Source organism: Peromyscus maniculatus, chromosome 1 (assembly GCF_049852395.1).
Source record: "Peromyscus maniculatus bairdii isolate BWxNUB_F1_BW_parent chromosome 1, HU_Pman_BW_mat_3.1, whole genome shotgun sequence".
Lineage (NCBI taxonomy): Eukaryota > Metazoa > Chordata > Mammalia > Rodentia > Cricetidae > Peromyscus > Peromyscus maniculatus.
Genome location: NC_134852.1, coordinates 14,808,254 through 14,827,543, shown reverse-complemented (window position 1 = coordinate 14,827,543; position 19,290 = coordinate 14,808,254). Strand labels below are relative to the sequence as shown.

General features: G+C 47.1%; 1 protein-coding gene across 6 annotated transcripts in view; it reads left to right on the top strand.

The window, feature by feature from the left end:
• Peg3 (paternally expressed 3) overlaps positions 1-13,477 on the top strand; it is a 45,027-nt gene extending 31,550 nt beyond the window's left edge. For all 6 annotated transcript variants that reach the window (XM_076570652.1, XM_015987056.3, XM_076570639.1 and 3 more), the window contains 5 exons: positions 256-339; positions 1,294-1,397; positions 4,582-4,684; positions 5,450-5,542; positions 5,672-13,477. In XM_076570652.1, the coding sequence (XP_076426767.1) occupies positions 256-339; positions 1,294-1,397; positions 4,582-4,684; positions 5,450-5,542; positions 5,672-9,831 (4,544 nt within the window). In that variant the 3' untranslated portion in view covers positions 9,832-13,477. The remainder of the gene's footprint in view (positions 1-255; positions 340-1,293; positions 1,398-4,581; positions 4,685-5,449; positions 5,543-5,671) is intronic.
• The last annotated feature ends 5,813 nt before the right edge of the window (positions 13,478-19,290 follow it).

Below are 19,290 nucleotides of genomic sequence, written 5' to 3'. Positions count from 1 at the left end.
GGATTTGGACTTGACCACTTAGAAACCGAGAGAACAGTTGGGAGGTCTGAAGTGGAGCTAGCTTGCAGGCTTAACTTCAGTCCTTGCTGTGAAGCAAGCCCCACTTGAGAAAAGTATGTAGGATAGCTACTGAGCCTATGAGTCTGGAACCTTCTATGTTGGATCCATCTCCTCGAAGGAGGCATGTGTGTACACATGAAGGAAACACAAAAATTTCAAAGCACTTCTGACCCCTCAAATACCTGACCTGCCTAGGTGACCGAGACCAGGAGCGCAGGGGCAGAAGCAGAGAAGTGGAGCCTCGAGACCGCTGGCCATACATCAGGAGTCCCAGAAGCAGTAAGTTGTCTGCTGGCCAGAGGTTCAGGACAGAGGCTGTGGGCACAGGGGCCTCAGAGGGCCCTAGCACTCAATTTGGGTTGTATTCCTGTTAGTAAAATGTTTAGTCCCAAGCTCTACTTCCTGCACTTCCTCTCACCAGAGCCGTTTCATGCTGCATACCTATGTCAGCCTATGCTGTTGTTCACTCAGCATTTTTCCTAAGCAGATATATATATATATATATATATATATATATATATATATATATATATATATATATATATATAAAAACCTAGATGTTTCTATATAAAATGAAAACCTGTATTGTTACAAAAAATGAAAAAATATAAAGTACTACAGACAGATATGATCATGAAAAGTGAACACATTTTCAGTACAGCAATGTTGTAATGAAACCATGCCTGTTATGGTTTCAGGCAAGGGTGGGGAGACACTGCATCAAGTGCCCCGCCCCGCCAAATTAGCATGCCATGACTAAACACCATGTCGATGTATTCTTGGTATTCCTGCCACCAGAAACTATCTCTTGCTCCTCCTGGACTTGAAAGATGCTGCATTTTAGCAGCAGTGCATCCTAAAATTGTAATCAGGAAGAGATTTGCAAGTCCACCACACTTACCAATAGTTTGGGGGTACCTTTGACGACCCTCTAGGCTTTATCTCTGGTCTCGGATGAGGGAACCCAAGAGAGTCAGTGACTGACAGCAAGAATGCAGACACCATGCCCGGACCTACACAACTGTGGCGTGAGTCTGACTCTAAGATAGGAAGGAAGGAGGAGGCAGGGGTGCTGGAATTTTGCAAGGCCCTTCCACAGAAAGCAGAGAAAACATACACATTTTTTTTTGCACACACTCACATCCCAGGTGGGTTCTGAGGTTGGCAGGGATGCCTGAACCCTGCCCCGTCGGAACAGGTCTTACACCCCTCTGATGCCCCTCTTCCTTCTAGGGCTGCCTCATCGGGATCTTTCCCTCCCTGTGATGTCAAGACCACATTTTGGACTGGAAAGAGATGATGACAGACGTTCCATGGATTATGAGTCTCGATCCCAGGTATGCTCAGGTTTCCTTTCTTTCCAGAAAAAAAACCTATCTTCATTTCACACCAAAGATGCCCGCCTTTTCCCTGACGATGTCTTCATCTGCCCCTAGATGCCCGCTCGTGGCTGAGAGCCCTCAGTCACTCTAAAGAGGAGGCAGGGACCATCCCAACAGGTGACCAGTGGCCAGGGTCACTGCTGCCTGTCTTTTAATTGATCTGCACAACCAGAGGAGTGCTTGCCTCCTCAGTGTGTGTGTCACGTGACAAGTTCAGCAGCAGCAGAAACTCCAAACATCTTCCTGGGCCCCAGGAAGTCAGGGGCATTCAAAGTTGTGAGTCTAGAAAGTGGACTGGGCAGGGAGAACACAGGCTCTGGAGCTGACGAGAATGGGGCCCCAAACCTGGCTCTGCCACCTACTGCTGTGTGAGATTGGGCTACTGGACCAAGCTGAACCTCAGTTTCCTCATCAGTGAAAATGGACGTAGGGATTGTCCCCCAGCTCCATTGTGAGGAGTCAGTGAGTCACACACCCATGTGTGCCGTGAGTTCCTAGTATATCGTCTGGCACGTGGTAGATACATCGTGTTAGCAGTCACGGCAGTCATTGGTTCAGGGGCAGTAAGTGGTAGGGCGGTTGGCAAAGGGGGAGAGGACATGGGCCTTGCGCTGGCTCTTGACACAGGAAGAGGAGGAGGAGACCCTTGGCATCAATTAGGCCTCCGAAGAGAGGGAGGAGCCAGGGCCGTCATCTCCTTTGCCATTAAGCATCTAAGCCCTGGGACACATAGCCATGGCCAAGACAGACAGGATCCCTGCTCTGAGATGCTGTTGCCCGTGTCAGTGTTCACCAAAATGACAGCACGAGTCTGGACTTGGATCAAAGGAAAATGCCTTCAGGGCAGCAACACCTGACCTCTGAGGGGCTGGGAGGCGTGGACCAGGCTGGAGGCCAGGCTCTCCCAGCCTTTAGGGAGAGTACAAGCAAAGGCTTTGTGATCAGAAGCAAGTGAAAGCCAGGCATCTGGCAACCAAAGAAGGGCTGCACTGCTGGTGTCTGATAGCTGAGCTTCGTCTAGTTTCGCTGCTTATATTCCTTTCCGTGTGCGAAGAGTTGCTGACCAAGGGCCACGTCTGCAGAACGCACAGGTCTGGATGCCGCAGATCCCCAGTGACTCAGAGTAGACACAGGGGCTAGATGGGGCAGATCACGTTTTGAGGATGTGCAAAACAGGAAGTTCTCTTCCTATCTTTTTAATCGCATGTGGATCCCTTAATAGCTCATATGTATAGCTCATGTTGTGAAAACCCCAACTGTGCCATGTTAGCATTGCCCTCAGGCTACCTCTTGCACTCAGACTTGTTTGCAGCTCATGAACATTGAGGTACCATAGTTGATGGCAAACAAAAAGCCAGCAACTACTTCAAGGCTACTTAAATTAACCTCTCTTTGTACAAAAGCACCATTTTGTTTTATTGAAGCAGTGTAGTTCAGACTTTGATTTATACAAATTGGACAGATAAGTAGATATTAAAAATAATACATCTGCCATCGCCCTTGGGCTCTGGGTGTCCCAGGGATGGTGACCCTTTTGTCTTCCACACTCCCAAACTCTTGACCCCTTCCTTTGCCTCTGGCAGCCTCCCTATTGTGGGCTCTGGCTTCCTGTGTCATCACAGGTACATCCGTGTACCTGCTTGCCCTGTCTGTCATTGTAAGTGAATTCCAATGCCCCCACCAAACCTGGGTAGCACAGAGCACTTACCTCCAAGGAACTGACCATATGGAAAGAGGAGAGAGACCCCCAAAAAGACTTTCTTCAGCTTTCTGGGGTGGTAGTTCTGTGAAGTTTGTAGTGCTTCCTGAAATTTTCTTTGTAGTGTGGTTTTGGTCCTCATTTTCAGCCCTAACCTAGAAAGACTGAAGCTTTCTGAAGCTCTACTTCATTTCTTTGCCCTAATTTTTGTGGTTCTCTGCTGATTAATGACTAGACATGGGCATTTGCATAGATAAAGCTTCTTCAAGTCTGATGCTTGTTTTGTTTTCTTTTTGCTGTATTTCCCATGTCTCTGTTAAAGTCCCAGCCTCTTTCTAATAACAGAACAATAATAATTTAACATCAAAACACTGATTTTTTTTGCATAATTTCTCTTAATATTTAAACAATAACCACATTGTGGAATCTTCACTCACAACGTTGCAATATTGCAAGCTCTCACCATTTTACTATGAAGAACCCGAGGCTCTGAAAGTTTTCCATATCTAAGGTCGCACAGCTCATACATGGTGCAGTCTGCTTTTGACCCGCCAGTTCTCTCCAGCTCCAAAGCCTGTAGACTCCCGCAGCACCCTCTCCATACTCCAGGATCCCCTTCTGGCCTCAGTCCATCACCCCTGACATTGCCGCTCACCAAGGCAGTGAAACTCCAGTACTGCCTTCGGGTGACAAGCAAAGGTCCTTTAGAATCCTGCAGAGAAGACTCTCCTGAGTATGGCAGGAAGTTTTGTATCTCTTTTTGAGAGAAATATTTATTAAGATAAAAAGATAGCTCTAAGCCAAGAGCTTCGGATGCATTGAGTTACTTGGAAACCACACACACTGGAAACTCTACTCTGTAGCCATGCTATGCAGTAGAGAGACAGGGAGGGAGCTTAAAACCACACGTCTGACCAATGTCTGCTAGAGCACATTTTCTTTCTGTTCCCATGAGTGCACCATGCATGCCGATTATTTAGCCTGCATGGGCTTTCCCAACAGCCCCCTTTTTACATATTGTAATTTCACCTACCACTTCCAGGCCCCACTGGAGGCCCTTTGCAAGACCTTTGCTCACTGTTCAGGCCCACCCTGAACTGTCCCTCCAATAAACCCATGTAGCATTTATTATCTGTATCCCAATTTACTGTTTATTGTTCTCTAATTGTTTCATGAGTCTTTTCTCTCCAACCAAATTATAAGCTGCATGAGGGCAAGGAATATGTGTCATGCGTCTTTGGGATCTGCCTCAGAGTGTAGCACAAGGTAGGTACGATGTAGGCCCCTAGTAACACTTGCCTGGGATCGCTCAGAACCCCAAATACCGTGAGCACTTCCTATATAACTCCATATACGTAGCTCCCATGTCGCCAACATTATTCTCGTTTTGAGCATCCATGGGGACAGATTCCATTGAGAGGCCTATGTTTGATGTTTTAGGATGCTGAATCATACCAGAATGTTGTGGAACTCAAAGAGGACAAGAAGCCTCAGAATCCAATTCAGGACAACCTGGAGAACTACAGAAAGCTGCTCTCACTGGGTAAGCACGCCCTTCCTTCGGCCACTTCCAATCCCGTGACTGGAGCCTTTTGTTACCTTTGTTTCAAGTTATTTGAGTCCATGCCTAGTATATTTGGACCTTGAGGATCACAGGAAGTCTTTGGTGACCTTGCCCATCTGTGGAGAAATGAGATTTGAGTATTATAGAAATCCGTCTAGCTTTGGTTGAAAAATATATTGTATAGACTGCGGCTGAGCAGGGAGATGGCTTTTGTCACAGACTTTTTCTATCCGATCCCAGGTCCCCATGTGGACTCCTTCAGGAGCCTAAGCTAAACGGGCAGTAGGCAGTTGCTGTGACAACCCATAAATCTGGGGGATTTGTTGAAGTTAGAGGCCTGGAGATGTAGGGGAGGAGCATCATACCACGAGCCTGAAATCACAGCGCTGTGTGCCGAAGCTGAGCATCACACATTGAGGCGAGCCTTGGCTACCTACCTAATGAGACCCTCTAAGAATGGAGGCTCTCAAAAAAGTGATCCAAAGGCAGCGACTACATGAGGGTACCGAGTTCATGCGCCTATGGAGTCTTTGTGTAGTTTTCTAGGTACGAATGCACTTAGGGGAGTCAAAATGTGGATTGCACCCCATTAGAAAATGAATACAAAGAAAATGAAAGGCGTTCAAAGATTTGAATATGAGACAGTTGGTCTTTCCTGCGGGTGGTTGGGGGAAAAGATCCGTTTATGACGCCGAGTCTGCGTCTTCCACATAAATTTGAGCCGCCCTTTTGTTCTTGTAACAGGAGTACAGCTTGCCGAAGATGACCGACACTCTCACATGACACAAGGCCACTCATCGAGGTCCAAGAGAAGTGCCTACCCAAGCACCAGCCGAGGTGAGTGACAGGCCACCCCCACATGGAGACACTTCCACATTTCACATTCGCAACCACCACAGGCAACACACACACACTGTCCTGAGCTTAGGCACAAGGGAAGAATTACATGTGGGGGTTTCTTTGCAGGTCTGAAACCCATGCCTGAAGCCAAAAAGCCGGCCCACCGACGCGGAATCTGTGAGGATGAATCTTCTCATGGAGTGATAATGGAAAAATTCATCAAGGATGTGTCACGCAAATCCGCAAGAGCGAGGGAGCTGCACGAGCGTCCTCCTCCTCCTCCTCCACCCCCGAGGTTCCCCAGGCCCAGTGACAACTGGAAGGACGGTGCGTCCAACAGAAGAGAGTCAGTGATCCAGGAGAGGGGTCCTGAGGGGAGAGCGTACAGGGGTGGCTTCCGGTTCAATGCAGACCTGCTTTCCAGAAACCGAGTGCTGGAAAGGAAGCGGCGTTATCACTTTGATTCTGATGAGAGGGGTCACGAGCATAAGAGCTGTGTGAGGAAGAAGCCTTTTGAGTGTGGCAGTGAGATGAGGCAGGCTATGAGCATGGGTAACCTGAGCTGCCCTCCCGTCCCCGAGTCGCAGCCGATCGATTTTCCGGCAGATCCGTATGTGTGTGATGAGTGCGGGAGGTCGTTCAGTGTCATCTCTGAGTTTGTCGAGCACCAGATCATGCACACTAGGGAGAATCTCTATGAGTATGGAGAGTCCTTTATCCACAGTGTGGCTGTCAATGAGGTACAGAAAGGTCAGGGCGGGGGGCGACGCTTTGAGTGTAAGGAGTGTGGAGAAACCTTCAGTAGGAGCGCAGCCCTGGCAGAGCATCGCCAAATCCATGCTAGGGAGTACCTTGCCGAATGCAATGACCAGGAGAACGAGGACACCATCATGCCTAGCCCGACCTTCAGCGAGCTGCAGAAGATATATGGCAAAGACAAGTTCTACGAGTGCAAGGTGTGCAAGGAGACCTTTCTGCACAGCTCGGCCCTGATTGAGCACCAGAAAACCCACGGCAGAGGCAACTCAGACGACAGAGAGAATGAGCGTGAGCGAGAACGCCAGCGCATGCGTGCGCGTGCACGGGAGCTGCGCGAACGCGAGCGCGAGCGCGGGGAACCCTTTCTGACCTGTCCAAACTTCAATGAGTTTCGGAAGATGTACAGGAAAGACAAGATCTATGAATGCAAGGTGTGTGGGGAGAGCTTCCTTCACCTCTCGTCCCTGAGGGAGCATCAGAAAATCCACACTCGAGGAAACCCATTCGAAAATAAGAGCAGGATGTGCGAGGAGACCTTTGTCCCAAGTCAGTCCCTCAGAAGGCGCCAGAAAACCTACAGGGAGAAGCTGTTCGACTTTAACAATGCCAGAGATGCACTGATGGAAAGCTCAGACCCCGGTGACCACCAGAAAAATCGTTCTCGAAAGAATTTCTTTGAGGGCAGGGGATATGAGAAGCCCTTTGCCGAATCTCAGAAGAGTCATACTATAACAAGACCACCTACAAACGAAGATGACAAGCCATTCACCATCAGTGTCAACCCCAATGACAAGCCGAAGTCCCCAACCATGGAAAACGGCTCCCAGGGGAGACCCTACGAGAGGCCTGTCATTCACAGCTTGGGTCCTGCACTACCTCTGAAGAGTCGCGGCGCATTCGGGTTCCCTAAACCAAGATCAGTGACAGAGTCTAGCACCCAGACCACGGGAGGCATTCTCCCCAGAATCCTCTCTAGAGGGAGCATCTTTGAAGGAAAGGAATTCAAGAGATCCATCATCCACAGCTTGCCTGCCCCCCGACCTCTGAAACGTCATAGGGCAAATGACCTGCTTGGATGCGATGAGGAGGGCGAGTCCTCCATTTACATCCCAGAGCTGAGCAATAAGCGTCGGAAGATTCCTACCGGAGAAGACACTTATGAAGGAAGCAACAGCAGCAACCACACGGATTCCATCCCCCCGGGTGTACCCCGTGCTGAGCCTCCAAGCCTTTCTGGAGAGCCCCGTGAATCTAATCAAGATGTCACATTTTCAGTGCCCAGCTCAAGTGTTCGCGAACACCAGAAGGCTCGTGCCAAAAAGAAGTACATTGAGACCAGGAGCAGTGAGGCCTCTCTAATCCACTCCCTGCCTTTTGGTGACCTGCAGGCATTCCGCCGTAGAGCGAAGTTCTTTGAGTGTCAGGAATGTGGGGAGGCCTTTGCTCATGGGTCTGACCTCATCGAGCACCAGAAGATTCACGACAGAGAAAGACCCTCCGGGAGCCGACATTTCGAGCGATCTGTCATCCGCAGCCTGGCCCCTAGCGACCCTCAGACCAGTTATGCCCAAGAACGCTTCATTCAAGAGCAAGTGCGCAAATTCAGAGAATTTGGACAACGCTCTGCTACCAGCAACAACCTCAGTGTACAGAAAACCCACACCCAAGAAAAATATGCCGAGGAGCCCCATGATAAACAAACTCATGGTCAAAAAATTCATGACAAAGAGCCCAATGGCCAAGAACCCCATGGCCAGGAGCCCCATGGTGATGAGCCCCAGGACAAGGAGCCCCTTGATCAGGAGATGCGCAACGAAGAGCCCCTTGATCAGGAGATGCGCAACGAAGAGCCCCTTGATCAGGAGATGCGCAACGAAGAGCCCCATGGTGATAAGCCCAATGGCCAGGAGCCCCATGGTGATGAGCCCCATGACAATGGGCCCCTTGATCAGGAGATGGGTGGTGAGGAGCCCCATGGTGAAGAGTCCCACGGCCAGAACAAAGCAGAAGACGCTACCATTCAGGCCTCAGGTTCTGAAGACCACAAGAAAGATGACGCCGGCGACATGATCTATGAATGCCAGGACTGCGGACTGGGCTTCACTGACCTCACAGACCTCACAAGCCATCAGGATGTCCACAGCAGAAAGGATCTGGTTGACAGTCGCGAATATGCACCCTCCGAAGTTCATGCCCACCCCGTCAGCGAATTTGAGAATAAGTGCTCTGGAGAGAAGCTGTACGAATGTCCAAAATGCGGGGAGTCGTTTACTCACAGCTCACTGCTTCTCGAGCATCAGAGAGTCCATGAACAAGACCAGCTGTATTCTGTCAAGGCCTGCGATGATGGCTTCATCGCTCTCCTGCCCGTCACGAGGCCAAGGAGGAATCGCGCCGCCGAGAGGAATCCCGCCGCCGTCACTGGGTCAGCCATTCGATGCCGTCAGTGCGGGCAAGGCTTCATTCACAGCTCCGCCCTCAACGAGCACATGAGGCAGCACAGGGATGACGAAATGCTGGAGCAGAACGAGTTGACGGAGGAGATTTTCATCCAAGGCCTGGCCCTCACCGAGTACCAGGGCAGCGAGACCGAAGAGAAGCTTTTTGAGTGCACGATCTGTGGGGAGTGCTTCTTCACTGCCAAACAGCTCGGGGACCACCACACCAAAGTCCACAAGGACGAGCCCTACGAGTACGGGCCCTCCTACACCCACGCCTCCTTTCTCACCGAGCCCCTCAGGAAGCACATCCCACTGTACGAGTGCAAAGACTGCGGGCAGCCCTTCCTGGACGACACGGTCATCGCCGAGCGCATGGTGTTCCACCCGGAGCGAGAAGGCGGGTCGGACATAGTAGCCGCCACTGCCCAAGAGGTCGAAGCCAATGTCCTCATCCCACAAGAAGTCCTGAGGATCCAGGGGTCAAACGCGGAAGCGGCCGAGCCCGAAGTGGAGGCCGCCGAGCCGGAAGTGGAGGCTGCAGAGCCCGAGCTGGAGGCCGCAGAGCCCAATGGAGAGGCCGAAGGGCCGGATGGAGAAGCTGCCGAGCCGGACGGAGAGGCGGAGCAGCCCAACGCAGAGGCGGAGCAGCCCAATGGTGACGCCGATGAGCCAGATGGAGCCGGCATCGAAGACCCAGAAGAGAGGGCTGACGAGCCAGAGGAAGATGTCGAAGAGCCGGAGGGAGACGCCGACGAGCCTGACGGTGCAGACATCGAAGACCCCGAAGAGGAAGGAGAAGATGAAGAGATTGAGGTCGAAGAACCGTACTACAACTGCCACGAGTGCACGGAAACCTTCGCCTCCAGCGCGGCCTTCGGCGAGCACCTGAAAAGCCACGCCAGCGTGATCATCTTCGAGCCCGCCAACGCCCTCGGAGAGTCCCCCGGCTACCCTGAACGCGCCAGCACCAGCGCCGGCGGGGCCGAGCAGGCGGATGATGACAAGTATTTCAAGTGCGACGTGTGCGGGCAGCTCTTCCAAGACCGCCTCTCCCTCGCCAGACACCAGAATTCTCACACTGGCTGAGGAAACACAGGACACAACCAAACCTTCCTCCCAGAACCAGACCCTTAAAATACTCACAGCGAGAGCCTAAACCAACCCAAAATGTTAATAGAAATTCATCTTGCTTATTCTCATACCGGACTTCTCATCTCATCGGAAAACTCAGACTGAAAAATAGAGATTGAGAGCAGAGACTTCTTCCAGTCTTAGCTCTTCCCTATGGGACATCAGTGTACATTCAGGAAAGATAGAGCACACATCTCATTTTTCATCTCAGTAACTAACTAGATTGAGGGAAAACCCGGTGAATATTCAAGACCACAGAGGTTACCCCAATCGACTGTAAATGGCATCCCTTTCATACCCCATACATGATTCATGCCGTGTATATAAATGAGCAAATCACAGCGAATCATTGATACATATATTTGGATTTAGTGTGCTATATATAGAATTTACAGTTTACTATATACAGAGCTACCTAGCCTGGGGCTCTGATTTTTTTTTTTTTCCTGAGGAGGAAGAGAGCAACAATTTAGCATATATTTGTAAGTGTTGTCCATCCTGCGGAAGCTTTACTGTGCATCATTTGACCCCCATTAGTATCCTTCCCAGTAATGGACTATTTTGTCCCCTACCTCTTAGATAGTCCTGTGAAGGTGTGAGTGTGAAAGATCATGTGTCTTTGAATCCTGGCTGTGTGTGGACAAAAAAAAGACATTTTAGCTTCCACAGCCATTTGGTGTGCACCCAACACCCCTTGAGACTGACTGTGTAACCCTTTACAGTATGTGGATTTGTCTCTGTGACCCGACCCGTCACCACATTTTATAGACCTTACCGTGGTTTTCATGCAAAAACAAAAACAAACAAAAAAAAATACGTTACATTTCAGGTGTTCTTTAAGGTTTGGGTTTTTGTTTTCTAACCCTTTCATCGTGTGTTCGATTGTGAATTCCTGAGACCTGAAGCTTTGCCCTGTAAATCTTAATGTCTTTGCCTTTAAAGAGTGGGTGACAACCGTCGCTAGATCACGGCAGTGCCTAAGGAAGGTTGGAGACCACAGGAGAGGCTCTTACGTTGTAAATAAGGAAGCGGACTGGCAACCTTTCATTAACTCCGCTGTGTGCTTCCTGCCTTAAGTGACAAGTGGCAGCGTCGCTTGAGTCACCTGTGTGGTGGTGTGTGTGCTTGCCACAAGTCAGTGTGCTCCCTGGGCGCCCAGGAGCTAGTATCCTTAGACCTTTGTATCTCCAGACTTAATCCCCCTGTTCTTTATGTGTCCGTCAACCCCAAGTCAAACTTGCATTTTACAAAAGCAAAAACACACACACAAAAAGCTTTCTTTATAGTTAATCCTAGCTTAACATGGACTCAGGTTCCCCAGCAGCCTTAATTTTTTTTGTTCCCATTGTTCTTTCTCATTGAGCCCTCCTAAGTATTTCCGAGCTTTCCATAGAGTGTCACGTCTGTCTTGATGTCATTGGTTGTCCTCTTGAACACAAAATGACTTCCCAGCTTGAGATTTCCTGCGTCCTATACATGGACTGCCTGCGCTCCTTTGCTTCCCCTCCCCTCGCATAATGGCTATATAAAAGACAATTTTTTGGCCTTCTGTTGGCTGGGGAAAAAAAAATTTAAAAATTTTAAAAAACTTTAAAAAAAAAAAAGCAGATCTGTAGCTGAAAGATCGAAAGCCGTGTACAGATCTTCAGAGAAAGTGAAGTGAGATAACCTGCTGAGGAAATGGGTCTGACTCTTAGGCTCCTAGATCTGTAGAACCGGGGCTCACAGGGAGTGTGTCCAAGACTCAAGGGATGCCCAAGTCTTCGGAGGTTGATGAGTAAAGAGCAAGAACTAGAACCCAGTGAGCCAAAGAAGGGAGTCCCAAGATAACAGCAGATCTAGGCAGGGAGTGAGACAGGCCGAAGAAAACACCATCAGCAGGACTGGAAGGTCAGGGTGGTAAGAACAAATGGAATGAAGTGTCCTGGGTAGTTGGAAGAAAGGCTTTTATGATGGCATGGCACAGGTGAAGGCCAGCTGCATAGTGAGACCCCAGGTTGGAACTGACATCCAGGGAAATGGAGGGGTAATGACGCGTTGGGGGAAGCACCCTTGAAAGAGAAGTCAGTGTTGACGTCATCGGGGTAAATTTGGGGGTTCGTTATCGTTGACAGTGTTACCCCGCCCCCACTAGACCCCTTTTAGAAAGCAACTTGCCAAGAAGTCTGAGTGTCCATTCTAACCGTAACTGAGTGAGTAGAAGATTAGGAATAACTGAAATGCCAGACTGTAGAAGAATAATTAAGTCAAAGTGCCCTGGATTCTTATGCAGTTGTTTAGAAGCAATCATCACGGAGAGTTGTGTAGTAGACATTCACAGAATATGGAGTGGAGAAAGCAGGACACAAAATTATATTTATACTACAATTATAACTGTTTAAAAAAATGTACGCTTATAGTCAAAAGCTATTGTGTTGTTGTAGGCTTATAGTCGAGCATTATTTTCTTAAATTTCTAGAATGTTCTTTATGGTAGTGTTACTCAAAAGTTAAGGATCACATTTCCATCGTGAACATAATTGGAACTCATTATGAAACAGTTGGAAAATAGCAGAAAAGTGGAGGAAAGATAATCCATGTCCCCACCATCCAAAGATAGATATACTCTTTAATATCTTGTTTTCTTGTTGCTGTGCACAGGTTTATATATTATAACTGTGTCAAAACGTGTATTCAAGATAGTTGTTCTAGTACTCCTGTGTAATTACAGTAAAATACTTTGATCTGAAGTTCTCCCTATGCTCCTTGTAACAGTATCCTGATAATAAGGCTTAGTATGCAGTGTCACCATTATAAGCATACTATGTACCCAGTGAAAAATTGGAAAATACAGTTGAAAATTGAAAAGAAATATCTGCCCATATTCCCCATATCCAACAACTGTTAAGATCTTCATCTGTGTTCTCCATCTTGTGTCATCGCACAAACTTGTGATTAAAACAGTGTTAAATAGATTTGCATAATGTCTAAAACAAAAACGTGGGAAACAATTAAAAATAGTGTTGGGGGTGGGGGGGTCATGGTTAAATATTTTGTTCCAAATTTCTTGAATAATCTTTGGTGTTTGGGTAAAAAAAAAAAAAAACTTTATGTATGTATTCTGTATCACAAATATAAGACATACTCAAAGAAAACTGGGAAACTGTTGTGAAGTAGAAAAAGCAGTTATATTTCCAACAAGTTCCTAGTAACATCTGGATCTGCGCACCACGTATGTGATTATTAGGACATCCTCGATAAGTATGTAGTGTCATCAGATGGAAGAAGTGTGGAGAGGTGTGGAACAGCGGGGTAGCTGTGTGGGATTACAGTGAAGTGCGTTTTCTCAGTTTCTTGGAGGGGTCTTTATCATAGTGTTCTAGTAGGCTGCCCTTATTGCTTATATTTCTATTATATATGCAGTATGTGTCCATCCTAGTAGCCTCAAAGATGTGGAAATGTAGAAGAGACACTCACCCATATTCTCATCGCCCAAAGACTGTGTTTAACATCTCAATATATTTTCTTTTCTTGTTTCTGTGCACAGGCTTTTGGTTTGTTAATATGGTTGTAGTTGTTCTATCTTGTAATAGTGTCAACAATAAAAATAAAGTTAAAAATAAGATCATCCTCAGTCTCTTCTTTTTCCAGTTTATGTGTTTGGGGGTTGGTAACTTTGTGGGGACTCGTTTCTGTTGATAAAGTTAAAAATTCAAAACGTTAGTGGCCCCGTAGCCTTACAAAGTTTGGCTTACAAATCTGGCTCTTCGACAACAGCTGTGTGTACATGCGTGAATGGATATTTGTGAGAGAGGATAGGCACATACACTCATGCCCCAGGGTGGGTGTGAAAGTCCCACGACAGCCTCTGGGGTCAATCCCCACCTTCCCATTATTTGAGAAAAGATCTCTTTTTGTCCCTCACAATGTACCCCAGAGCAGATACCTTACGAGCTTCTGGGGATACTGTCCCAGCCTCCAAGATTGCTGTAAAAGTGCTGAGGTCACAGATACAGGCTCTATGCACGTTCTGGAAATATAAACTCAGGTTTTAATGCTTTTGTTACACGTGCTTTGTCTTATTTTTTTTTTAAGGATTGTATATTTCAATAATGACTTCTCAGGGATTCTATGGATTCTACTTGGGTCCATGTGTTTAACTGCACCCCGAAGACTAAATCATATTTTGATCACAGTAAATCATAATCACCCAGTAGTGGTTTTAGATTTTATTATAACTGTAAATATATTTTGATTAGTTGATGGAATATTTTTAATTGGAAATATGAGGTTCTAAAAACAAAGGTTCATGAATCCTTGGTGTAAGAATAGTAATATTAGGGTTTAGTGCCGCAATGAGGCATTTATTCCTAACTTTTGCAGAAGATTAAAAAGTGTTTATTTCAGTTCATTATACTTTAGCCCAGATTCACCAACAGGAACATAACAGTTTAGTTGGTTATTCTAGCTATCATTGGAGAGGGTGTGTGTGTGTGTGTGTGTGTGGTACATGGAGGCCAGAGTTTAACCTTGGGGGTGCCATTCCTTGGGTACCCATCTTGTGAGGCTCCCTAATAAAGCCAGGCTGGCTGGCCAGTGGTCTCCAGGGTTCCTCCCCCACCCCACTGACCAACAATAGCAAAGTTCCGGGATTACAAGTGTGTGTCACCACACGTGGCTTTTTATATGAGTTCTGGGGATTAAACCCAGGTCCTTATATTTGAATGGAAAGTACTATTCCAACTGAGCTATTCCCCAACTCCTCTGAGAGTTCATCATTAAGCATGCTTGCAGCTTCATAATGACCAGAGATTTAAAGTCCATTAGCTAACCGGAGCCCTATAGGTGACCATGATGGGAAGACCATACACAATCCATGGCTCCTGCATCTCTGATTCCATAACTCAAAGGTGATGGCCAATGCACTTCACTTCCTCTGGATTAAAAGTGTGTGTCATCCAGCCTCAAGGTCTGAATCAAAGACAAGTTGTCTTCTCGCCTCAAGGTCCGGATCACAAGTTTACCCTCCATTTCTGGAGTATAGCTCATTCCAGATATAATCAAGTTGACAACCAAGAATAGCCATCACAATCCACCCTTTGTCAACTTGACACACAATCACATCTCATGTCATGATTAATTTCCAAATGTAAAACAATAACCAGGTCATAATTATGCTTAAACATTATAACTATTCCACATAGAATTGCAAATGCATTACATATTTAACTAGGTCATAATTATACCTAATATGATATAACTATCCCTCATACAACTGCAAACACATCATAAATTTAGAATAGTGGCAATGATTCATCCAGTAACTGATGGAAGCAGATGCACAGCTCCATAGCCAAGCACTGGGCCGAGCCCCAGGAGTCCTGTTGAAGAGAGAGGGGTCGGGGAGGAAGGATTGTACCACCTGAGGAGGAGTGAGATGGTCATGGTCATGATGGGGAACCCACAGAGATAGCTGATCTGAGCTCATAGAAGCTCACCAACTCTGGACTGACAGCTAGGGAGCCTGCACGGGACTGACCTAGGCCCTTTGCATATGTGTGACAGTTGTGTAGCTTGGTCTGTTTGTGGGGCTCCTAGCAGTGGGATCAGGACCTGTCCCTGGCACTTGAGCTGGCTTTTGGGAACCCATTCCCCATGCTGGATTGCCTCACCCAACCCTGATGCAGGGGGAGGAGCTTGGTCCTGCCTCAACTTGATGTGCCATGCTTTGTTGACTCCTATGGGAGGTCTGCCCCTTTCTGAAAGGAGATGGAGGAGGAGTGGATGGGGGGTGAGGTAGAAAGGAGGTGGGGGCAGGGAATGGAGGAGAGGAGGGAGGGGAAACTGTGGTCAGAATGTAAAACAAATGAAAAAAATTTAATTAAAAAATAATGGCAATGTCCCTTGGGAGACATCCTTCTACACTTACACTTACATACGATAACCATTGATATTTCCTTAATTGATGTTACAACATATGATAAAAAAATTGAAAGAAAAACACAAATATCTATACAAATACATTCTTAACAAAATACAACAGAAGTACTCATGTCAGTTACAATCCTCATTTCTGCAACTGGTCCTGTGGCCTTAGATGGTATTTATCTAGAACTACCTTCCTCTACTACCCATTCTGTATTTTCTTCACACTCTGCAAGCACTTCAGCAGGTCTTGGCTCATTTCCTGGAGGATTCTATTGCTGTGTAGAGACACCATGACCACAGCAACTCTTATAAAGGGAAAACATTTAATAGGGGTGGCTCACAGTTTCAGAGGTTCAGTCCATTATTATCATGGTGGAGAGCATGGCAGTGTGCAGGCAGACATGGTGCTGGAGAAGTAGCTGAGAGTCCTACATCTTGCAGGCAACAGGAAGTCAACTGAGACACTCGGCAGTATCCTGAGCATAGGAAACCTCAAAGCCCATCCCCACAGTGACACACTTCTTCCAACAAAGCTATACCTCTTAATAGTGCCATTCCCTATGAACTTATGGAGCCTATTACATTCAAACTACCACAGAGCCATTCTTGAATAGTCATATGTTGTTGTTGTTGTTTTTGGTTTTGGTTTTTCGAGACAGGGTTTCTCTGTGTACTTTTGGTGCCTATCCTGGATCTCGCTCTTGTAGACCAGGCTGGCCTCGAACTCATAGAGATCCACCTGACTCTGCCTCCCAAGTGCTGGGATTAACGGTGTGTGCCATCACCGCCTGGCTCGAATAGTCATCTTAACAAGGGACTTCAGCATAGGTCAAGGCAAGAGATTTTTCCTTTTTCAAGATTCTTCTACCCTGATAGAAGGTAATAGAGAAAAGAAATAAAATGCATGTCCATTGAGATTGCATGACCAACCCTTATGCTCTTAAGGAATTCTTTCTCCCCACCACACACACCTCATTCGAAAGCATAATTAACTCCCTACCACCATATTTAGTGCATGAGATTGGACATCTCTCTAGCATCAGCCGGTATGTGCTCATTGGTTCCCAATATCCAGTCATAATCAAAAGAAACTAGTAGCTAACTAGGTAAGTGATCATATAGATCAGAGTTGGATATAACAAAGAGATATGTGGCCAGGGTAAGCTTGGTTCCTAGTGCCCCATTCTCTTTTAGAGTCTGACTGAAAGGCCTACCCTTCTCACTGTTATAGTGAACTACCCGAGGCAATTAACTTGTGAACAAATAAGGTTTATTTTTGGCTTAAGATTGCTGCCCAAGATCAAAGGGTTCCATTACTTTGAGATGCTGGCAAGGGTGGCTGAGGTGGGAGTGTGCTTGCGGGATAAACTACTCTGCTCACAAACCAGGAAGCAAAAAGTGTAACTCAGGAAGCAGAATCCCACAGGTCCCTTCAAGGGCATACCCTAGTGACCTAAGAACTGTCAATTAGGCCCTGCTTCTCAAAGATTTGTCACTTCCCTAAAGAGCCAGGCGGGGGACCCACACCCTTAACCGACAAGCCCTACAAGACTCTCATCCCAAACCACAGCACACAAATAATCCATTCATTGGCCAAAAGAAACAAGCTTTCCAAGAATGGCTGAATGTTGAGTGTAAACTAGTATTAATTCAAGGAGGGAATGTTGTAAAGTGGGAAATAATTACAATGTTATCAGCAATGGCAAGCAAACCAGTTCCCTCCCCATGAAGGCAAGAAAGAAGCCAAGATTGGTGCTCTACCTACCTCCAGTCAGACATCTGATAGCACAATGGTTAGTCACATTAAAGTTACTTTTCCTACAGAGAGGGCAATACTGCATCCTCAATCAAGCAGAGACTTCTACATCTGGAGTTATCCTCCTCCACCCTGGCACATGCCAGCTTCACATTAATATTCGTGAACTTATTGCATACCTCATAAACCACTCATATCTCCTGTAGCAATTAACTATGGTCATGATAATAAGGCATGGGATGACTCACAACCACCTAACTCCAGTTCTAGGGGATTCAACTCCCTCTTCTGGCCTCCACAGGTGCCCATACACGTGGTGCATATGCATACACTCAAGCACACACAGACACATAAACACAAAGGAACCTTAAACCATAGATCTTCCTAGCTAGGTGTGGTAGCACACACCTCTAATTTCAGCATTCAAGAGGCAGGTAGATCTCTGGATTTTGAGGCCAGTCTGGGCTACACAGAGAGACCTTGTCTCAAAACAACAACAAAACTTTCATTGGTACACAAGTGCTTCTTGTTCACACCCCCGGGATAAGCCCAAGATGGACTAGGTGACACCATTTATCTTAATCGGGTCGCTTTTATGTCTGGTGCTGTGTGTCATCTAACCTAGGCCCTAGGTACAGCATTTCCATCTTATTTCCTTTTCCTGTTGCTGTGATAAAATACTCTGACCGAAGCAACTTAAGGGAGAAAGGGCTTAATTTTATTTCATAATTCAAATATCGTCCACCATGGGACATGGAGGTGGAGAGTAAAGGAAACCTCAAAGCCCACCTCCAGTTGACGCACTTCCTCCAACAAGGCCATACCTCCCGATAGCACCTCTCCTGAGGAGGCTTTGAGGGCCATTTTCATTCACATCACCACATCTCGGGGCATCCGACTTGGTGATTGTCACCTTTTACCCACTGAGCTCATGATCATTACCCATGATTATTCATTCATTCTGGCAGAAGGGCAACAGAATTGGTGAACCGGCCCGTTGCCACATGGAGTTAGCGCTACCCACTTCATTGTGTTGGCTACAGCAAGCTTCCTGGGATGAGGAAATTATACTCCGCCCTCAAGAGAGAAATGCCATACCCTGCGACACAGAGCTTGAATATGAAGAGACGTTAACACCCATAGCTGCAGCAATAACTCATGCATTTTCCTCTGCCTGACATATATCCTCTATGCGCTGTAAATCTAGACAACAGTGGGGGAGACTCAGTTGTGATCGGCCATGAGGAGAAACCACTTGTAGAAGCTGAGGAGTTTTCCTAGCAGCTGGGAACGATGCCCCAAACCTATTCTGTGGCCGTGATGGTAACGTAGGTTCAGAAGCAAAGAAGTGAAAACCGAGTAGATGGGTGACTCGCTTCAGTAATCCCAGCACTTGGGAAGCTAAGGCAAGAGGCTCATGAAGTTGAGGTCAGCCTGGTCTACAAAGTGAAACTCTGTCCCAAACAAAACCAAACCCCTTTTCCCCCAGTGTATCATTACGTAGTCTGAAAAACATCTTTCCTTTTCCTGCCATGGGCCTCTGTCAGTTTAGAAATTTTGCAACCGAAGGCAAGTTTTCCACCAGGAGACGCAGGAGCGCAACAGCACCAGAAGTGGAGCCACAGAGGGGCAGCGCCCGTACAGCGCTTACAACGCCCTTATCTTGCTGAGGACTACATTTCCCACAGGGCCTTAGCGCGCTGTGGTCGGGCTCTGGGCGCTTCATGGAGAAGAAGCCGCGGGCTGGGCGGC